This window comes from Nicotiana tabacum, chromosome 18, assembly GCF_000715075.1.
Source record: "Nicotiana tabacum cultivar K326 chromosome 18, ASM71507v2, whole genome shotgun sequence".
Taxonomy (NCBI): domain Eukaryota; kingdom Viridiplantae; phylum Streptophyta; class Magnoliopsida; order Solanales; family Solanaceae; genus Nicotiana; species Nicotiana tabacum.
The window spans coordinates 112277958-112294696 of record NC_134097.1 but is presented as its reverse complement, the minus strand read 5'-3'; the positions used below and the strand labels follow the sequence as shown (position 1 = coordinate 112294696).

The window sequence follows — 16739 nt, the reverse complement described above, 5'->3', positions numbered from 1 at the left end:
GCATTATCGTCTGTGATAACCTTCACGACCTTGATAGTTCCCTCTTCAACAACATCTCGAATAAAATGAAATCTGACATCAATGTGTTTAGTGCGCTCATGAAATCTCTGATTTTTCATTAGATGAATAGCACTCTGACTATCACATCTAAGAGTTGATTCCAGCTGAACCAAACTCAATTCCGCTACTAAACCTTTCAACCAGATAGCTTCCTTCACCGCCTCCGCTGCTGCTATGTATTCTGCTTCTGTCGTAGACAAAGCGGCAATCGACTGCAGAGTCGACTTCCAACTAACGGCACTGCCAACGAGGGTAAAGATGTATCCAGTTGTGGACCTTCTTCTGTCAAGATCTCCTGCATAGTGAGAATCTACATAACCGAGAATTGAAATATCTCCACCATTTTTTCGAAAGGTCAGACCAACACCAGAAGCTCCTTTGAGATATCTCAATATCCACTTGACAGCTTCCCAATGCCTCTTTCCTGGGCTGGACATGTATCTACTTACCACACTTACAGATTGAGCAATATCTGGACGTGTGCATACCATAGCATAGATAATGCTACCAAAGGCTTGCACGTATGCATATTGAATCTCTTGAGAACCCTTTCAATAAACCTCTTCTGAGAAAGATGTACAACACCGTTTTCTCTTGAAATCTCCATACCAAGGATTTTCTTTGCAGCTCCTAAATCCTTCATGTCAAATTCTTTACTCAACAATTTCTTCAAAACATTTATCTATGTAATATTGTTAGCAGCAATAAACATATCATCAACATACAACAGTAAATAAATCATTGAGTTACCAGACATTTTCTTGTGATACACACAGCTATCAAATGCACTCCTTGAGAATTCATGTGTAGTCATGAATGCATCAAACCTCTTGTACCACTGTCTAGGGGATTACTTAAAACCATACAAAGACTTCTTTAGTTGGCATACGTGATCTTCTTTTCCCTCAGCTAGGAAACCTTCAGGCTGATCCATATAGATTGTCTCTTCTAGATCACCGTGTAAGAAAGCCGTTTTGACATCAAGCTGTTGAAGCTCCAAGTCAAATTGGGCAACCAATGCTAGTAGCACGCGAATTGAGCTATGCTTCACGACTGGAGAGAAAATCTCATTGTAGTCAATTCCCTCCTTCTGACTGAATCCTTTTGCAACCAATCTCGCCTTGAACCTAGCATCTTCCACTTCAGGAATTCCCTCTTTCTTTCGGTAGACCCACTTGCATCCAACTGTCCTCTTCCCCTTTTGTCTTTTCACTAAGACCCATGTCTGATTCTTGTGAAGAGACTCCATCTCTTCAGTCATGGCTAACCGTCATTGTACAACATCCTTGCAAGAAGTTGCTTCAATATACGAGGAGGGCTCCAGATCCTTAATCTCTTCTTGTGCAGCTACGAACGCATATGCAATCAAGTTTGCTTGATCTATAAGGCGTTCCGGTTCTCGTGTCTGCCTCTTCTCCCTCCCCTTTGCAATTGTGTATGGTTCATTGACAGCAAGTTCTTCAAGGTCTACATCTTCTGACTCATCTTTAACCTGAGTCTCTTGATCCTTTTTCCTTGGCAAGCTCCACCTGCTCGTCGTTCTTGTTTCCTGAAAACTCCACGGAAACTTTACAGGATCAAGTATAGAGGATTCATCAAAGGTGACATCTCTACTAACTATAAATTTGAGTAAAGACAAACACCAAAGTTTGTACCCTTTTACTCCATCCACACTTAGCCCTTGGTTCAAGCTTTCCTTCATTAACGTGATAATAAGCTGGACACCCAAATACTCGTAAGTATGAATAGTTAGAGGGTTTACCTGACCATACCTCATTCGGAGTCTTAAAGTCAATTGCCGATGCTGGAGATCGATTGACAATATGAGCAGCAGTGTGAACTGCTTCAGCCCAAAATACTTTGGACATTTTGGCTTGTAGGAGCATACAACGAGCCTTTTCAAGAAGAGTTCTATTCATTCTCTCGGCAACTCCATTCTGTTGTGGGGTATGCCTGACAGTCCTATGTCTTGAGATCCCATGAACCTTGCAGAATTCATTAAACTCTTCATTGCAAAACTCCAAGCCATTGTCTGTGCGAAGATACTTGATTTTCCGCTCCATTTGATTTTCAACCAAAATCTTCCACTCTTTAAATGCTTCAAAAGCATCACTTTTTGCCTTCAAAAAATGCACCCAAACCTTTCGTGAGAAATCATCAATAAAAGTGAGAAGATACCTCTTTTTGCCCTTCGATGGAAGTTTAGAGGGACCCAATAAATCTGAATGGATGTAGTCTAGCACTCCTCTTGTCTTGTGTTTGCCAGTGCTGAAGCTGACATTTTGCTTCCCTAGAACGCAGTGCTCACAGAAGTCAAGTGTGTTGATCTTCTCACCTTCCAAAAGGTTACGATTGCTCAACATCTCCAATCCACGTGCGCTCATATGACCTAGTCTCATGTGTCATAGTCTTGCCTTGTCATCATTAGATAATTGCACTGTAGATGCATTTGCAGAGCCAACAATGGTGCTTCCGGCCAATGTGTAAAGGCCATTCTCCAGCTTGCCTTTTAGCATGACTAAAGAACCTTTAGTCACCTTTATAGTTCCTGCTTCGCTCATGTACCTGTAGCCTTGTTCATCCAGAGTACTCAGGGAGATCAAATTCTTCTTCAGATCAGGAACATGACGGACTTGTGTAATAGTCCTTACGACTCCATCATGGCAGCGAACCCGAACTGAGCCAATGCCAACTATTGCACAAGTTGCATTATTGCCCATTACTACGGTTCCTCCACTTTTCTCATAGCTGCTAAACCAGTCTTTTCGGAACGTCATATGCAGAGTGCAAGCAGAGTCTAACACCCATTTGTTTCCATAACTACTATTATTATTACACGATGTTGTTAGTACATAATCATTATCAAAATCATGTACCTGTTCAACTGTGGATGCACTCGCCTTTTCCTTGGACTTTGACATTGGGCAGTCTCGTTCAAAGTGCCCTTTCTTGCCACAACCCCAACACTCTGTATTCTTCTTGTTCACACGAGACTTTGATCTGTGCTTTGATTTGCTCTTTCCATGTTGGCTAGTCCGGCCTCTCACAAAGAGCCCACTTGTCTGGTCATCTCTATCTCCTTCAATGTGCCTCCGCACATCACTAGAGTTAAGTGTCTGCCGCACTTGCTCAAGCTTGATAGGCTCTTTGCTATACATAATTGAATTCTCAATATCACGATATCCTGAAGTCAATGAAAATAGCAAAGCACATGCAAGCGTCTCCTCCTCCTTTTTAATTCCTGCAATCTGTAAGTCCATGACAAGTTTATTGAACGCATCTAAATGATCTTGTAACGAAGTACCTGACCCCATCTTAAATGTATGAAGACGCCGTTGTAACAACATCCTTGTTGTCACTGATCGGTCTTGGTATAGCCCTTCTAGCTTTTCCCATAACTGTTTGGCCGTCTCTTCGGTACCCGTACTCACTTCACAAAGCACGTTAGGTGCAAGGGATAGTTGGATTGCACTCAATGCATCCCCTTCAATCTTCTCCTTGTCGGGAGTTGATATATCCTTAGGATACTTTCCGTCAATAGCATGGATTGAACCTTCCCTCCGCAGTAACGCCATCATCTGGATCTTCCAGATATTGAAGTTGTTGCGTCCACTGAATCTATCAATTTCAAACTTCATGGAACTCATCTTTGCTTGTTCTTCCTCCTTGGATCGTTAAAGAATCATGTTGCTCTGATACCAATTGTTAGCGGAAACGTAAAAGAAAGAACACAAGATTTAACGTGGTTCGGATCAAAATAATCCTACGTCCACCAGAGAACAGTTGCATTTTTAATATTAACAAAGGAAGGGGAGAGTTCCCAATTACACTTAAGAGAATTTCTCTCTTAACTCTCTACTCACTACAATGTGTTGTATTATTTTTGGGATGGTTTCTACAAATGAAGGAGTGCATCTATTTATAGAGGTAAAGACCTCCTCTTGATGTCATTGGTGACATCAAACTACCTCCTCTTGATGTCATGGGTGACATCAAAGGAGGAAGCTTCCTCCTAGCATCCACACCAACTCTTTCCACCAACTCTTCCAATTGGCATGCCATTGTTGACTAAACATAAACCAACACTTTCAATAACCAATATTCTAAATTAAGTCCGTAAATCCCCAACAAGCATCCCTAGCTTTAATAAGACCAAGTTCTTGAAGCAAGCTCCTACCATTTATAAGTTCACCCATATCTAATGCCTCTTGAATTTTTTCCCTTTGAGATTCTTGAAATTCATTCATATGTGTAAAAGAAGCTCCCAACACATTTGAAATATTTGAAACCAATAATACAATTTCTCCCACTTGAACACAATTTTTAGAAATTGCAACAAGAGTTTGCTGAAGTTGATGAGCAAAACAATGAATAGAATGTGCCGATCTATTTTCTTGCATAATCAAAATTTTAAGACCTTTGATATTATCTAGCATATTACTTCCCCCATCATAACATTGTCCACGCACATAAGATAGACTCAAGGAATGATGAGCAAGCAAATCAATGATCGTCCTCTTTAAAGATGAAAAACTAGTATCTTGAATATGAATAATGTCAATAAGCCGCTCCACCACAAATCCTCTTCTATCAACAAATCATAAAATAATAGTCATTTGCTCCATGTGTGACACATCAACTAATAAGGCAAAGTAATCACCATTTAATTCCTCTATGATAGCCTTAGTTGTTTCAATTTTACATGCAGTCACAATACCTTTTAGAATCATTGGAGAAATCATTAGATCTTTTTGTTGAGCATGTCCCAATACAAAATCATGAATGCTATCACACCTTTTTGCATACCAAGAAAGAATTTCAAGAAAATTACCCTTGTCAAGTGATGATTTAGATTCATCAGGACCCACAAATGTGATTCCTTGATTTATAAGAAGTCTTACTACATCAATTGAAGAAGTTAAGCGGAACTTGTCCTTATGCTTAACTTGATAAGAAGTCATCTGAGAAGAATGCAACAATACTTCTGATTGATTGGCATTTTCCTCCTGGTTAGATTGATTATGAGATGCCAAACTTGATTTTGATTTTGGTAGTTGGGGAAAATACTTCTTCATTGAAATTTGAAACTGAATTATAAAGTAAAAGTTTTAGTTAGAAGACAAGCTAACAATCGTATTCACACAAAAGAAAATACAAGTGAAGCTTGCTATAAAACTTCACACTGTTAAGAATCTAATGCATTAACTATGAACCATTCCTTCCCGATTGTTTACATTAGATGCTTTAAAGATTCTTTTTACTAGTAGAATTCGTTGGTGTTTTGCTTGACTATTTGACCAAGAAGATGTTGCAATAATCTGTTTCAAGCCTAAAAATAATATCTGCACCAAGTATTTTAGTTTCACTATTTAGTAGCTTTAAATCTCGATGATCATATTTGTGTTATAGTTTGAAATCAGTATGACTCCAAAGTTTAATTCAGATGCTTTATACTCTGTTACTCCTAGTTACTATTAACATTTCCTTTACACCACTGTACTGGAAAATATTTATATTTGGGATTAAGATTCAAGGGAAAAGGGTCTGAAAATATGCAAAATAAACTAGTATTACCCATGGCAGACATGAGAATATTAGGTAAAACATAATGTGATAGTTGTATATTTAATAAAGATGGTGCTTTAGCCTTTATGGCTTTATCTCAACACTAGGTAACTGTTAGCTCCATGGCAAGTATGAAGCAAAAAAAAAAACTCAATCACAAATTCACAAATTCAATATGTCTAATGCACAGTATTCACTCAATTTCATTCACATATTCAATGAATATCTAAGGGAACTGACCGCTGCTGTGATGAACGGCGGGTGGCGACGATCAAACTGACGGCGAAAACACTGAGATGCGATGATTTAGCAGAACAACCGAAACAGTCTTTCAGCCTTCTCAGTTCTCACGTTTTGAAATTAGGGTTTATTTCAATCCCAAATACCCCATCACGTTTTACGAAATCTTTTAGAAAGAGCATAAATCGACAGTGTTTTCGTCCTTTTCAGTCTTAAATTGCAATCGTGTATTGAAGAAAGTGTATTTATGTCCTTTTCATTGTTTATTATTCCTCTTGTTCATTTTTTTCTAATATTTTTAGTACCAGCTAATTCATTCAGGAGTGTCTTCATAGGATACTTGCCAAAAGTTATGTCTCAAGTCATGTCCAAGTTTTTGGGTTACATTTTTGTTTTTATTTGGTCATGTAAGACCTTAGTTTTTGGGTCAGTTGCATCTATATCTGCTTTTTGGGTCACGTTTTAATTTGTACCCGCTTTGCAAAAATAATTGGAAGCGTACCTACTTTTTCGCGTAACTTCAGCATACGAGGCTGAAGTAGCAAAGACAATCATGCAAAACTTCAGCATTCTAGTAGACGGACCTGAAGTAGCAAGTATGCTGAACCAAGTGTGCTGAAGTTTTTGTTTGTAATTGTTGAACTTAAGCATAGTAGTTGAAGTTTTGTTCTCTATTTGCTGAAGTTTTTGTTTGTAATTGTTGAACTTAAGCATAGTAGTTGAAGTTTTGTTCTCTATTTGCTGAAGTTTTTGTTTGTAATTGGTGAACTTAAGCATAGTAGCTGAAATTTTGTTCTCTATTTGCTGAAGTTTTTGTTTGTAATTGGTGAACTTAAGCATAATAATTGAAGTTTTGTTCTCTATTTGCTGAAGTTTTTGTTTGTAATTGCACTAAATAAGCTAAAGTTTTTTTGTCCTAGATTCATTAGTTTTGTCATTAAAAACTTCAGCAGAAGATGCTGAAGTTATTTAGTTCATTTATAAAAACTTCAGCACTAAATAAGCTGTAGTTTTTTTGTCCCGGATAAGCTTTTTCAAAAATTTCAGCAGAAGATGCTGAAGTTATTTAGTTCATTTGTAAAAACTTCAGCACTAAAAGCTGAAGTTTTTTTGTCCTGGATTCATTAGTTTTGTCATAAAGCTTTTTCAAAAACTTCAGTAGAAAATGCTGAAGTTATTTTGTTCATTTGTAAAAACTTCAATACTATATAAGCTGAAGTTTTTGAAAAAACTTTCTAACATACTAGATAAATAATCAGATTGCCAACAGTATCTAAATCACAAATTTTGGAAAACAATAAACGTGAAAAGAATAGAATTATCATTGTCTACTAACTTACGTACGTGAAAATATTCACAAATTATTGTCTACTAACTTACGTAATTATTTATAATTTATTTTTAAATAATCTGATAAACATATTTATGACAATCATCCCATGAACTGAAATTTCATAGCAGCACTAATAGCAGCAGAAGAATGAAGAAGAAAATGAAGGAGGAGAAAGGGGACTTAAGTTGTTTAAAAAGTGGGTACAGGTTAAAAAAAATTTTAAAAAATGGGTATAGGTTAAATGGGGGCGACCAAATAGTAAAAATAGCACGGTATAGCCAGTTTTCGGACTGGTCATTCAAAAATAGCCAGCATTTACCAAGTCAATGAAAAATAACCACTATTTTGCTGCAACAAAGACCAGTCCAGCATAATATACTGGAGTTCGGTGCACATGTGTATGAAACTCCAGCATATTATGCTGGACCGGTATACTTTGCTGGCTCCAGTATATTATACTGGAGACTGGAGCACCGGTGCTCCAAACTCCAGTATATTATGCTGGACCGGTATACTTGTTGGAACTCCGGTATATTATGCTGGAGTTCTAGTGTACTTATGCTGGAACTCCATCATATTATGCTGGAGTTCCAACATACTTATCCTGGAACTCTAGTATAATATGCTGGAGTTCAAGTATACTTATGTTGGAACTCCAGCATAATATAGTGGCGTATTTTTCGGGTTTTGGATAGTATTTTTGCTCAGTTTAATCTTTACATTGAAAGCGGCTAAATTTCGATTACTTTTGAAACTGGACTATTTTTGAACGACCAGTTGTAAATCTGGCTATTTTTTAATTTCTCCCAAATAGGGCACCCCGAGCAATTTTTACTAATTTTTGTCGGGGAAAATAGCTTTTTGGGCTTAGTAGACCCATAAAGGGTGCTAGCTGACCCATAAGGTCTAACCCTAAGTCCTAACACAATCTATATAAACACATTACCGGGTGTTGTGAGACAAACTTATTCTAAGAGAATGGCAAGGGTTTATTCCCTGCGTCAACTAAAGAGGGATATCTAGTAGCACTATGATTAGCAAACATAGTCATAAGTTGAATAATGAACAAGAAATGCAAGCGATTATCTATTTCCTGCCTCAATATAAGGATTCACTTCGCTCATAATAAGCGTAATAATGCATTTGATAATGTGAGGCAATATCTAAAGTTGGAAAAACAGCGGCATAAGGCTTCCACAGAAGGTGCAAAAGTGCACAAAACTATAATTTCTAACTCAACAAATGGTTTTAAAGGTAAAACTAGCGAAAACTGAAAAATTAAAACTCATCAAAACAAAAAATCCTAAAATGATAATCAACAAGATTGAAAGCGAAGAAAAATTGTGACTAAAGTGAAATGCTTTCCCTCATTTGTGATCAAGGAAGAACCATTAGGCACAGAAGCTCAGATAAATAACTCAAAGGAAGCAATATGTTGTGTTGCATAAGATTTTACCCTATAACTCCCTTAGTGAGAGTCTTACTTTAGAAATAAGCATATATACCGCACTATCATCGTAACGATATGCGTGTAACAAATAGTACATGCAATAATGTAGGGTAAGAAACAGCAGTTCACATGGCAACAGAGGCAGGAGCCAAAGAGCCAACTATCAGAAATAACATGTTTTGCCTTTTTTTTTTTCCTCTTGAGCAGTTCGCCGCTGAGCAAAGATATCAACTTCCATCGACACCTATCGGATGCTCACAGGTCCAGTGTTAGCTGGTTTCTGGAAGACTCTTACTACTGGCATCCCATCAGCATCACCATTCTGGACCCTCCACGACCGGTCTTTCTTTCTTTGTGATTTCTTGTGTTGTTTATGGGGTTTAATTGAGGGCTTCTTTTTACGAGCTGCCTCGTTAGGAGCAAGTCCATTGGCCATATCAAATGTACTCAAATCACTCAGCACATGCTCTAGACTGGGTCCATTTTCGTCTTCATCATCACCAGAGGAATCAGAAGCAGACATTCTAGGTCCAACATCATCCTCTGTAACATCTTCATCCTCTGCACTACCTTCATCCTCCGATACCCCTGGAGGCGTTTCAAAATGTGGAAGCTTCCCATCAACATAATCTTTCAACATCTGACGTGATGCTCTTGTTTCATCAGGCAATCCACTTGCAGCAACATAACCACGAGATGCACAGTATGTTCGCAAAAGTTCTGCAGCAGTAGGTGGGCGAGACTGTGACTCATACGGCTTTGGTTTCGGCAGAGATATGTTGTAGACATCCTCAATAATTTTTCTAGGGACTCGATTTGCCACCACCTGTACAGCCTCTCTATGCTCAGTAATCCGATCAATTGGCAAAACACCACATGCAATCATCTCATATCTCGAACTTGTGAATGATGGAAATACCAAACCAGGGCAATCACATAGAGTAAGTTTAGGAGAAATCACTAGAGTCTGAAAATGCTTTGTCTTCCCGGGAGTAGATGTCACACCAGCCCGTTTTTCCCCTACCAAAGCATTAATAGTTGAGCTTTTTCCAACATTAGGATACCCCACAAACCCCACCATCACACTTCTAGATTGAACATCTGCTGCTAAGTTCTCATTAGCACGATGAGCATGAGACGGACCTCCTCCTCCGACAGAAGCTGACCTATTCCTAGTCAAAACTATCTCCTCCGCTGCAGACTGTAACCGGACCAATAGCTCTTCCCTGCCTACAATTTTCGTATCAGCATCACCTGCCTCTTGAGACATCGTTGGTATCTTCCCTTCCATAGCCGGAGAGGCAGCTTTAGCTGACCAGAATAGAAAAAGAATCCTTTGCTTGTGGAAGTATTCAGCCCATTTCTTTCTGCAGATAAAGCAAGAAGCATAAACTTCACATTCCAAAAAAAAAAAAAAACTGGCAGGGGGCAACTATATTATCAGCATACTGACCTGATAGAAATGGGTAAAAGATCTGCTTTGTTAACAAGAAGCATTGTTCTTTTGTGTTGGTCTACTTCTAGTGCATAAGCCTGCAAATTGGCCCCATCAGTGCATAATCCTTATATGGAACTTGTACGATACAGGTAAAACAAGAGAAACATCACTACTGTCGAAGTTTTTGGCATATGTACGAAACCATTTGCTACTCTTTAAATTTCATTAAAAAGGAAAGTAGAAGTAAAGATCAGAATTCAACAGTAGCGCCTCAAAAGAATGCACAGCCACATGAGACTATATGAAAAAGATATCAACACATATCTGAACAGTCTTTCAACTGCAGTCACTGAAACTGTGAATATCCAAGCAAACACATAGGAAATGTATCATAGTTGTGCTAACAATCAAAGGTACTTCAATCTATGTGAAGCATTGAAATACTTACCTCAAGATCAGGACACCGATAAAAAAGTGGGTCCCGTGCATCAACAACCATTACAAGCTGAGGATGAAGAAACATTAAAATAAATCAGCAATGCTAATTTTGACAAAGTAATAAATTTTATTAATGAAGGAAAAATACCGTCTGTATACAAAAAAAAATATCAGCAATACACCAAGAAAAAATAAAAAACACGTCTATAGAAAGAAGGAAATAGTCCAATTCAGCGAGAATTATTCACAATCAAGTAGCAGATAAAAATCCATTACTCTTTTCTCGATTGCACTAGTAGATCACTGCAAATTCATACTACATAATAGTGGGAAAGATGCAAAAGACGTAAATCCTAAGGATCTGAAGAGGCCAGGACAGGCCTAAAGGGGACTGCATTCATGTGTTTAAGCTCTTTGCCTACATAAACTTCTTTTGCAAAGTCAAAATTTATCACCAAAGTAAACTGGCATGCTTGATGCTGGAATTTTCATTAGTTTTTTTTTTTTTTTTTGATGACCGAGAAATCCGTCTGAGGCCGATCCTTTGGACCAACCGCAACCTTCGAAACTCGGTGGATAATGGACCCGCCCCTCTATCCTTCTCCACTTAAATACCGGGCTTTACTTTGCATGGTGTGCGGGCTTGGAATTTTCATTAGTTATTATTGCTGATATTATCCAATAGTGGATGTTTTTGAAGTTCACAGTATCATTATTGTCTATCTAATCCAAAAGATACAAGCAACCAATAAACTAATACCCTGGCACACTTTAATGAAATTTCACCTTTTCACAAATGAACAAAAATAAATAAATAACCCAATAACCTAAAACTGTGGGAATCCAGAAATTAGGGGAGGCAAATGCAAATGAGGAAACTATGATACAAGAAGTATGAAAGTAAAAAAATTGACTATTGAAGCACCTAGAAGTCAACCCTGGCGAATTTGAAGGTCCTCACAGTTTTCATGCTCAAACATTTGCAGCCCAACTACTAGGCAAAATTTAAACAACGTTAACGGACACAATTCGTCACGCGGAAAGTATCTCTAGTACAAGGCCAGAAATGTTACTACATACCAGATTACCAACCAATCTTCAAAATCTCTTACCAAGTACTTTCAGGCTTCTTTACAGGAAAACTATATTTAGTTTAAAATGCTTGATATTAAAGCAACCTTAAGTTTGAAGAAACAGTTTCTCTCAGTGTTTTAGTGTACGCAATCAGATCAAATAAACTACACGAGGGTAAGCATAAGAAGGAACCAGTAGACTGCCAGATGCCAACTGTTAAACTGCCACGAGAAATATTTATCCTCTTGAATAATCCTAAAGGTAGAAAATGACCAGAATCTCACCAGATCACTACGCTCGACAACTCTCCAAAGCTGTCTCCAGATATCCAGGTTCTTTTCAAAAGGGGTGAGAACCAGTTTCTCATTCTCTTCAAGCCTATATAATTAATTTCTGTTAGAGCAAAAAATGTACATAAACAGAATTCACATGCTAAGCAGTAGCCCAACATAAGATGAGGGCCTATCTGAAAGCTCTCAATGTACTATTGATACATTTTCCATTTTCTGGTCATACCTCCATCACACATAAATTCACTATAAGCAGATGGAAAATGCTTTAAGTGCAAATAAACCAGCTATTTTTAAGTGTACATGGAAAATAATGGTTGATGGATAAACTGAGAGGGAAGGTACAAATTCTCTTTCGAACATACACAAACTTCCTAGATCAATCTGCTTTGTGTACAGAACCCATAGTGACTAACTTTGAATGTAAGCAGTTATCCACAGGAAAATGAACACAAGATATCTTAAACATCCATCTTAAATTTACAATGTTCATATTCCTTGCCCCCACTCCCAAAGAGAGGAAATCAACAATATCCATAAACATGCATTCACTAATGTAGCATAAGCAAATAAAATGTCTTCTCACAGAACTGACCTTGCAAGATTGCGGCGCCAAGCTAGAAAAGCTTGATTTTCATTGGCATCAAGCTCTTCTACTGACATTCTAGTATTCCATGGCGGCCTGAAAAAGAAGTACTTCAGACCCTCGGACCATGATACCAGATAGTGCACTAGATTAAAAAAGGATAACAATTACCTGCGTGGAACACGAAGACTGCTAGCATGCAAGGCCTCCTCTTTCTTCTGCTGCTCCTTTCTTTCTTCAGGTGTCAGATCACCAATGCTAGAATCACCGTCCCTACAAAGTCAGGACACAACCACCATAAGTGTAAAAGGTAAGTCACCTTTCAATTCTGTCTGAGAGGACACTAAGACATAAAGTTATGAAAAATCAAACGAGCAAAGAAAAAAAGATCAGAAAGAAGGTACATGATATTTTTTTATAAAGCAGCAAAAAGATAGTACTAAAAGGACCCCAGTCAAAGATGAAAAGTGAAATGCTAAAAGGCAATATCATGAGAAGTGAAATGTTAGCATAAAGAAACACCTTCTCACAGATGAAGCCAATTGTTACAGGATCTCTATGGTTCACACTAGCATATTCTATAGAAATTAAGAAAAGCAAATTTAGAGCATTAAGACAACTGTGAACTTCACATGGTAAATCAAGCTTATTGAATCTGAAGAAAGAAAAGATCATCCCAAATGATCAAATCTTTTGCAGGGTTGACCATGACACATAATCAGCAATCTTATCTTTAAATTAGCTTCAACTTCCAGAGAGCGCCCTAATTCCAAAAACACAGTAATTTTCTGAGGTAATTTAAACTGATAACACGAGTTCAACCAAACGAAGATAACATAGCAAACCCAGCAATAAAGCATGACGTGGAAAACCTTGTATCAAAACAACAAGTTCTGATTGGGATATTATTCACTTCCCATTAACTAATATGTATGACTTAGGTGGATTTCCTTCGCAGTTCACATGAACTTTCTACTGCTCCACTTCCTTTTAAATTCAAAACTTCATCTACACCAATCAAGTCACTCCTTGAGTTAATAATATCTCTCGATAAGAGCTAGAACAGAGTCACATATGTTAGTGGATACTTCTTCTGGATCAAAGTATCCTCTAGGATTCTGATGCTATCTACATACATGATGCCCTTCGGACAAAGCTGTTGAGATTTCTTCACTACTAGTAGTTTATTACAGTACATCAGATATAGAAGCCTTCAGCTAAGGAACATTTCAACTGGAGAAGAAGTTTTATGGCTTCAAATTTAGAAACAGTCGTGGTGAATGAGCCACAATGACTAAGCAAGAGTGACACAATAGCCCCCCTCTAGTGCGTCCTTAAGTAGCTTATAAAGACTAAGAGACAGGTAATGAATCTACTATCTATTGTCAGCTGTAGTCAGGGCAGATATGAAAGTTAATTTCTTAGTCATTACATAATGCATCAATAGAAAAAAGCAATACACACTCAGGATAGAAGATGGAATACGATCTTCGCAGTATCAGCCTATCACGCCTCTGATATAGAGACAGCACAGCTGGAAAGATATATGTTATTTACTTAATTCTCATGCTTAGATGTGGTTTTATGCCACTGAACACGTTGATAACCATGTAAATGATCTGTAGGAACTTCTATTCCTTAAGGTTCTCATAGAGGAACCACAGGAGAAATGTATTTCAGCCACGGAGCTATTGAGACAGTAGCTTTATGAAAATGAGTGTTTAGTATCACTATTGAGAAACAGTGAGCATTATTTCCCATTTTCTTGAAAGATGTTGTATTCTTTTATTTTTAATGGACTACCTCTCACATAGCAATTCAACAACAGCCAAGGCAATAGAGAGCTCTTTCCTTCACCATTCAATATATGTTTCAACAGGGAATCCTTCTTTACCATTCCATAATGTTTGCACATGGCACAGCACGTTGTCATCCGTGCAAAAATTGACTTCGTCGGGAATGATGCATATGTTGGCAACAAGTCAAACCCCTCCACAGTCCACACTATGATTAAGCTAAATTGAATAACATCTCACAACAGAACAAACAAAAGAGTAAGATAATCGCTCAGGAAGGGGCCAGCAAGTCACTTATTCTTTCGAAATTGTATGGGGGAGAGGTGATTAGGCAAGATATGGCGCTACTTCAGCTCACTGAGGACATGATCCAGGATAGAAGAGTGTGGAGGTTGAAGATCAGGGTAGTTGGCTAGTAGGTAGTCGAGAGTTCCCTGTTCTTTTTTAGTAGTATTAGTAGCTCCCTTATTTTTTTCGTCCGCTCTGTGTATCGTATGTTCCATTCTGTTACTGTTTGATGCTACTGTTTGATGCTATTTTTTGTTACTAGTTTCGTCGTTGTTGTTGTTCTGTCTTTCTCCCCTTTTCCTTATCGTCCGTTGTCCCACTATTCTTTCTTTCTTCTTTGCCTTCTTCCTCTCTCTCTCTTCACCTTTTCTTGAGCAGAAGGTCTATTGGAAACAGCCTCTTTACCTCGCCAGGCAGGGGTAAGGTCTGCGTACACACTACCTTCCCCATACCCCACTTGAGAATCAACAACAAACTCCCAACCTCATACAGTACCCAATTTTCTCCTTTTGTTAAAATCCCGATTCAAAAAAAACAAACCAAAAACCTGCAAGCATTACAACAACTCTCTAGCAACAAACTAACTCCCAAGCCCCCCCCCCCCCCAAAAAAAGGAAGGGAAAAACACACACCAACAAGATACATGCTTTATCAACAACAAGTAATTACAAAAAACGATTTCTAAGAAAATATCTCAACTTTACTCAACTTAAATGTATATTAAGGCAATTCCCAAATACCCAATTCTCTATTTTTCTCAAAGATCAATTAGAAGAAAAGAATATAAAGAACAACATCCCAACTTTACTCAACTAAAAAATAGATTAAGGCAATTCCCAAATACCTAATTCTCTACTTTTCACAGTAGTCACCCGAAATAAACAAAAGCCAATAAACCCGACAAGCATAGCAGCTCTCGACAACCCAAAGAAACAAACACACACAGAGACATATTTACGAAGAATTACCGGTTTTATGACCAAAATTTAATTAAGAAGCTGAGTAAATAAGAAATGTTTAATTAAAGGGGGGTGCTTACAGATTGACGAGGAGTTTAACGGGAGGATTAAGGTCAGAGAAGACGCGTTGAGCTTCATCTGACTGCTCTATGACGGCCTGAATATCAGTGACTTCAGTGACGGACTCCAGAATCTTCTTGTGTTGGTTCCTGTAGAACCGTCCCTTCTCTTTCGACTGTTGAATCATTTGGTTATGGTGCCTCACCAGTGCCCTCCCTAACGTACTTTTCTCTCCTTTCCCCATTACTTGCTTCTCCTTTCCCCTTTCTCTTTAATAAAATTATCAGGAAAAAAATGATTGATGAGCGAAACCCAAATACTGCTTTTCGCTGGAGGCTGTGGGAGAAATGGGCGGTGGTACTGTAGCGGGGGCGGCTGAGAGGAGTTGTAGAGCGGGGAAGAGGAAGAAGTTCCTAAAAGGGACTTCTTATTCCCCTTTTTTTATTTTTTAAAATTTTTAATAATAAAATGCAATTTGACCCTATTACTCCATTTTTTGAACTTTACTTTTTTCCATCCATTTTTTGGACTTTATAATTTAGTTAATTATGAGCTTTTAACATATTTATTGATCAGTCAAAAATAATTATAGTAAAAATATATATTTGAAATATACATAAATAAATATATTTATCGACTATTATATTTTTAGGGACGGTTCGATTTCCCTTAAATTATTTCACTAGCACCCGAATTTCTTGTTCCGCATAAACATCCAAAACAAGAAGCTTTTTTTAAAAGAAAACTTACTACGACTGTATTAGACAATAATAGCGCAATTAGCACCAGAGTGGTCACAATTCAATTTGATTTGATTTTGTGAAAAAAAATTAAATTTCTTATGTCAATTTGCTGAATATACAAGTCAAAATATAACAAACTAGTTTCATTTCGCTCATCATCCTCATTGTTTCTTATTGGTTGCTTTATAAATACAAAATTTAGGGTGTAAATGTCGAATATAATTCAAACAAATAATAATTTACTATTAAGCCGAAATCACAACCCTCTTATCATAACCTAGTGGTATTATAGTGTAGCCCCATGCTATATGTGCCAAGATGCCATGTATGAAGGCACAAGTATAATAGTTCTTTTCTTGAAAAGAAAAAAAAAGTTACTATCTTCAGAAAGTTTGATAAAGGTCTGTGCGGGGACTGTA

At 37.6% G+C, this 16739-nt stretch overlaps 1 protein-coding gene across 1 annotated transcript; it reads right to left on the bottom strand.

Annotated features, from left to right (window-relative positions):
• Positions 1-8589: 8589 nt before the first annotated feature.
• LOC107795579 (GTPase LSG1-2) lies at positions 8590-16043 on the bottom strand. The gene is made up of 7 exons (XM_075237165.1): positions 15598-16043; positions 12646-12747; positions 12484-12570; positions 11883-11976; positions 10535-10591; positions 10102-10181; positions 8590-10015 (listed from the first exon to the last, which is right to left on the bottom strand). Exons 1-7 carry the CDS (start codon positions 15819-15821, stop codon positions 8893-8895), a joined length of 1767 nt encoding a protein of 588 aa, XP_075093266.1. The 5' UTR covers positions 15822-16043; the 3' UTR covers positions 8590-8892.
• Between the last annotated feature and the right edge of the window lie 696 nt (positions 16044-16739).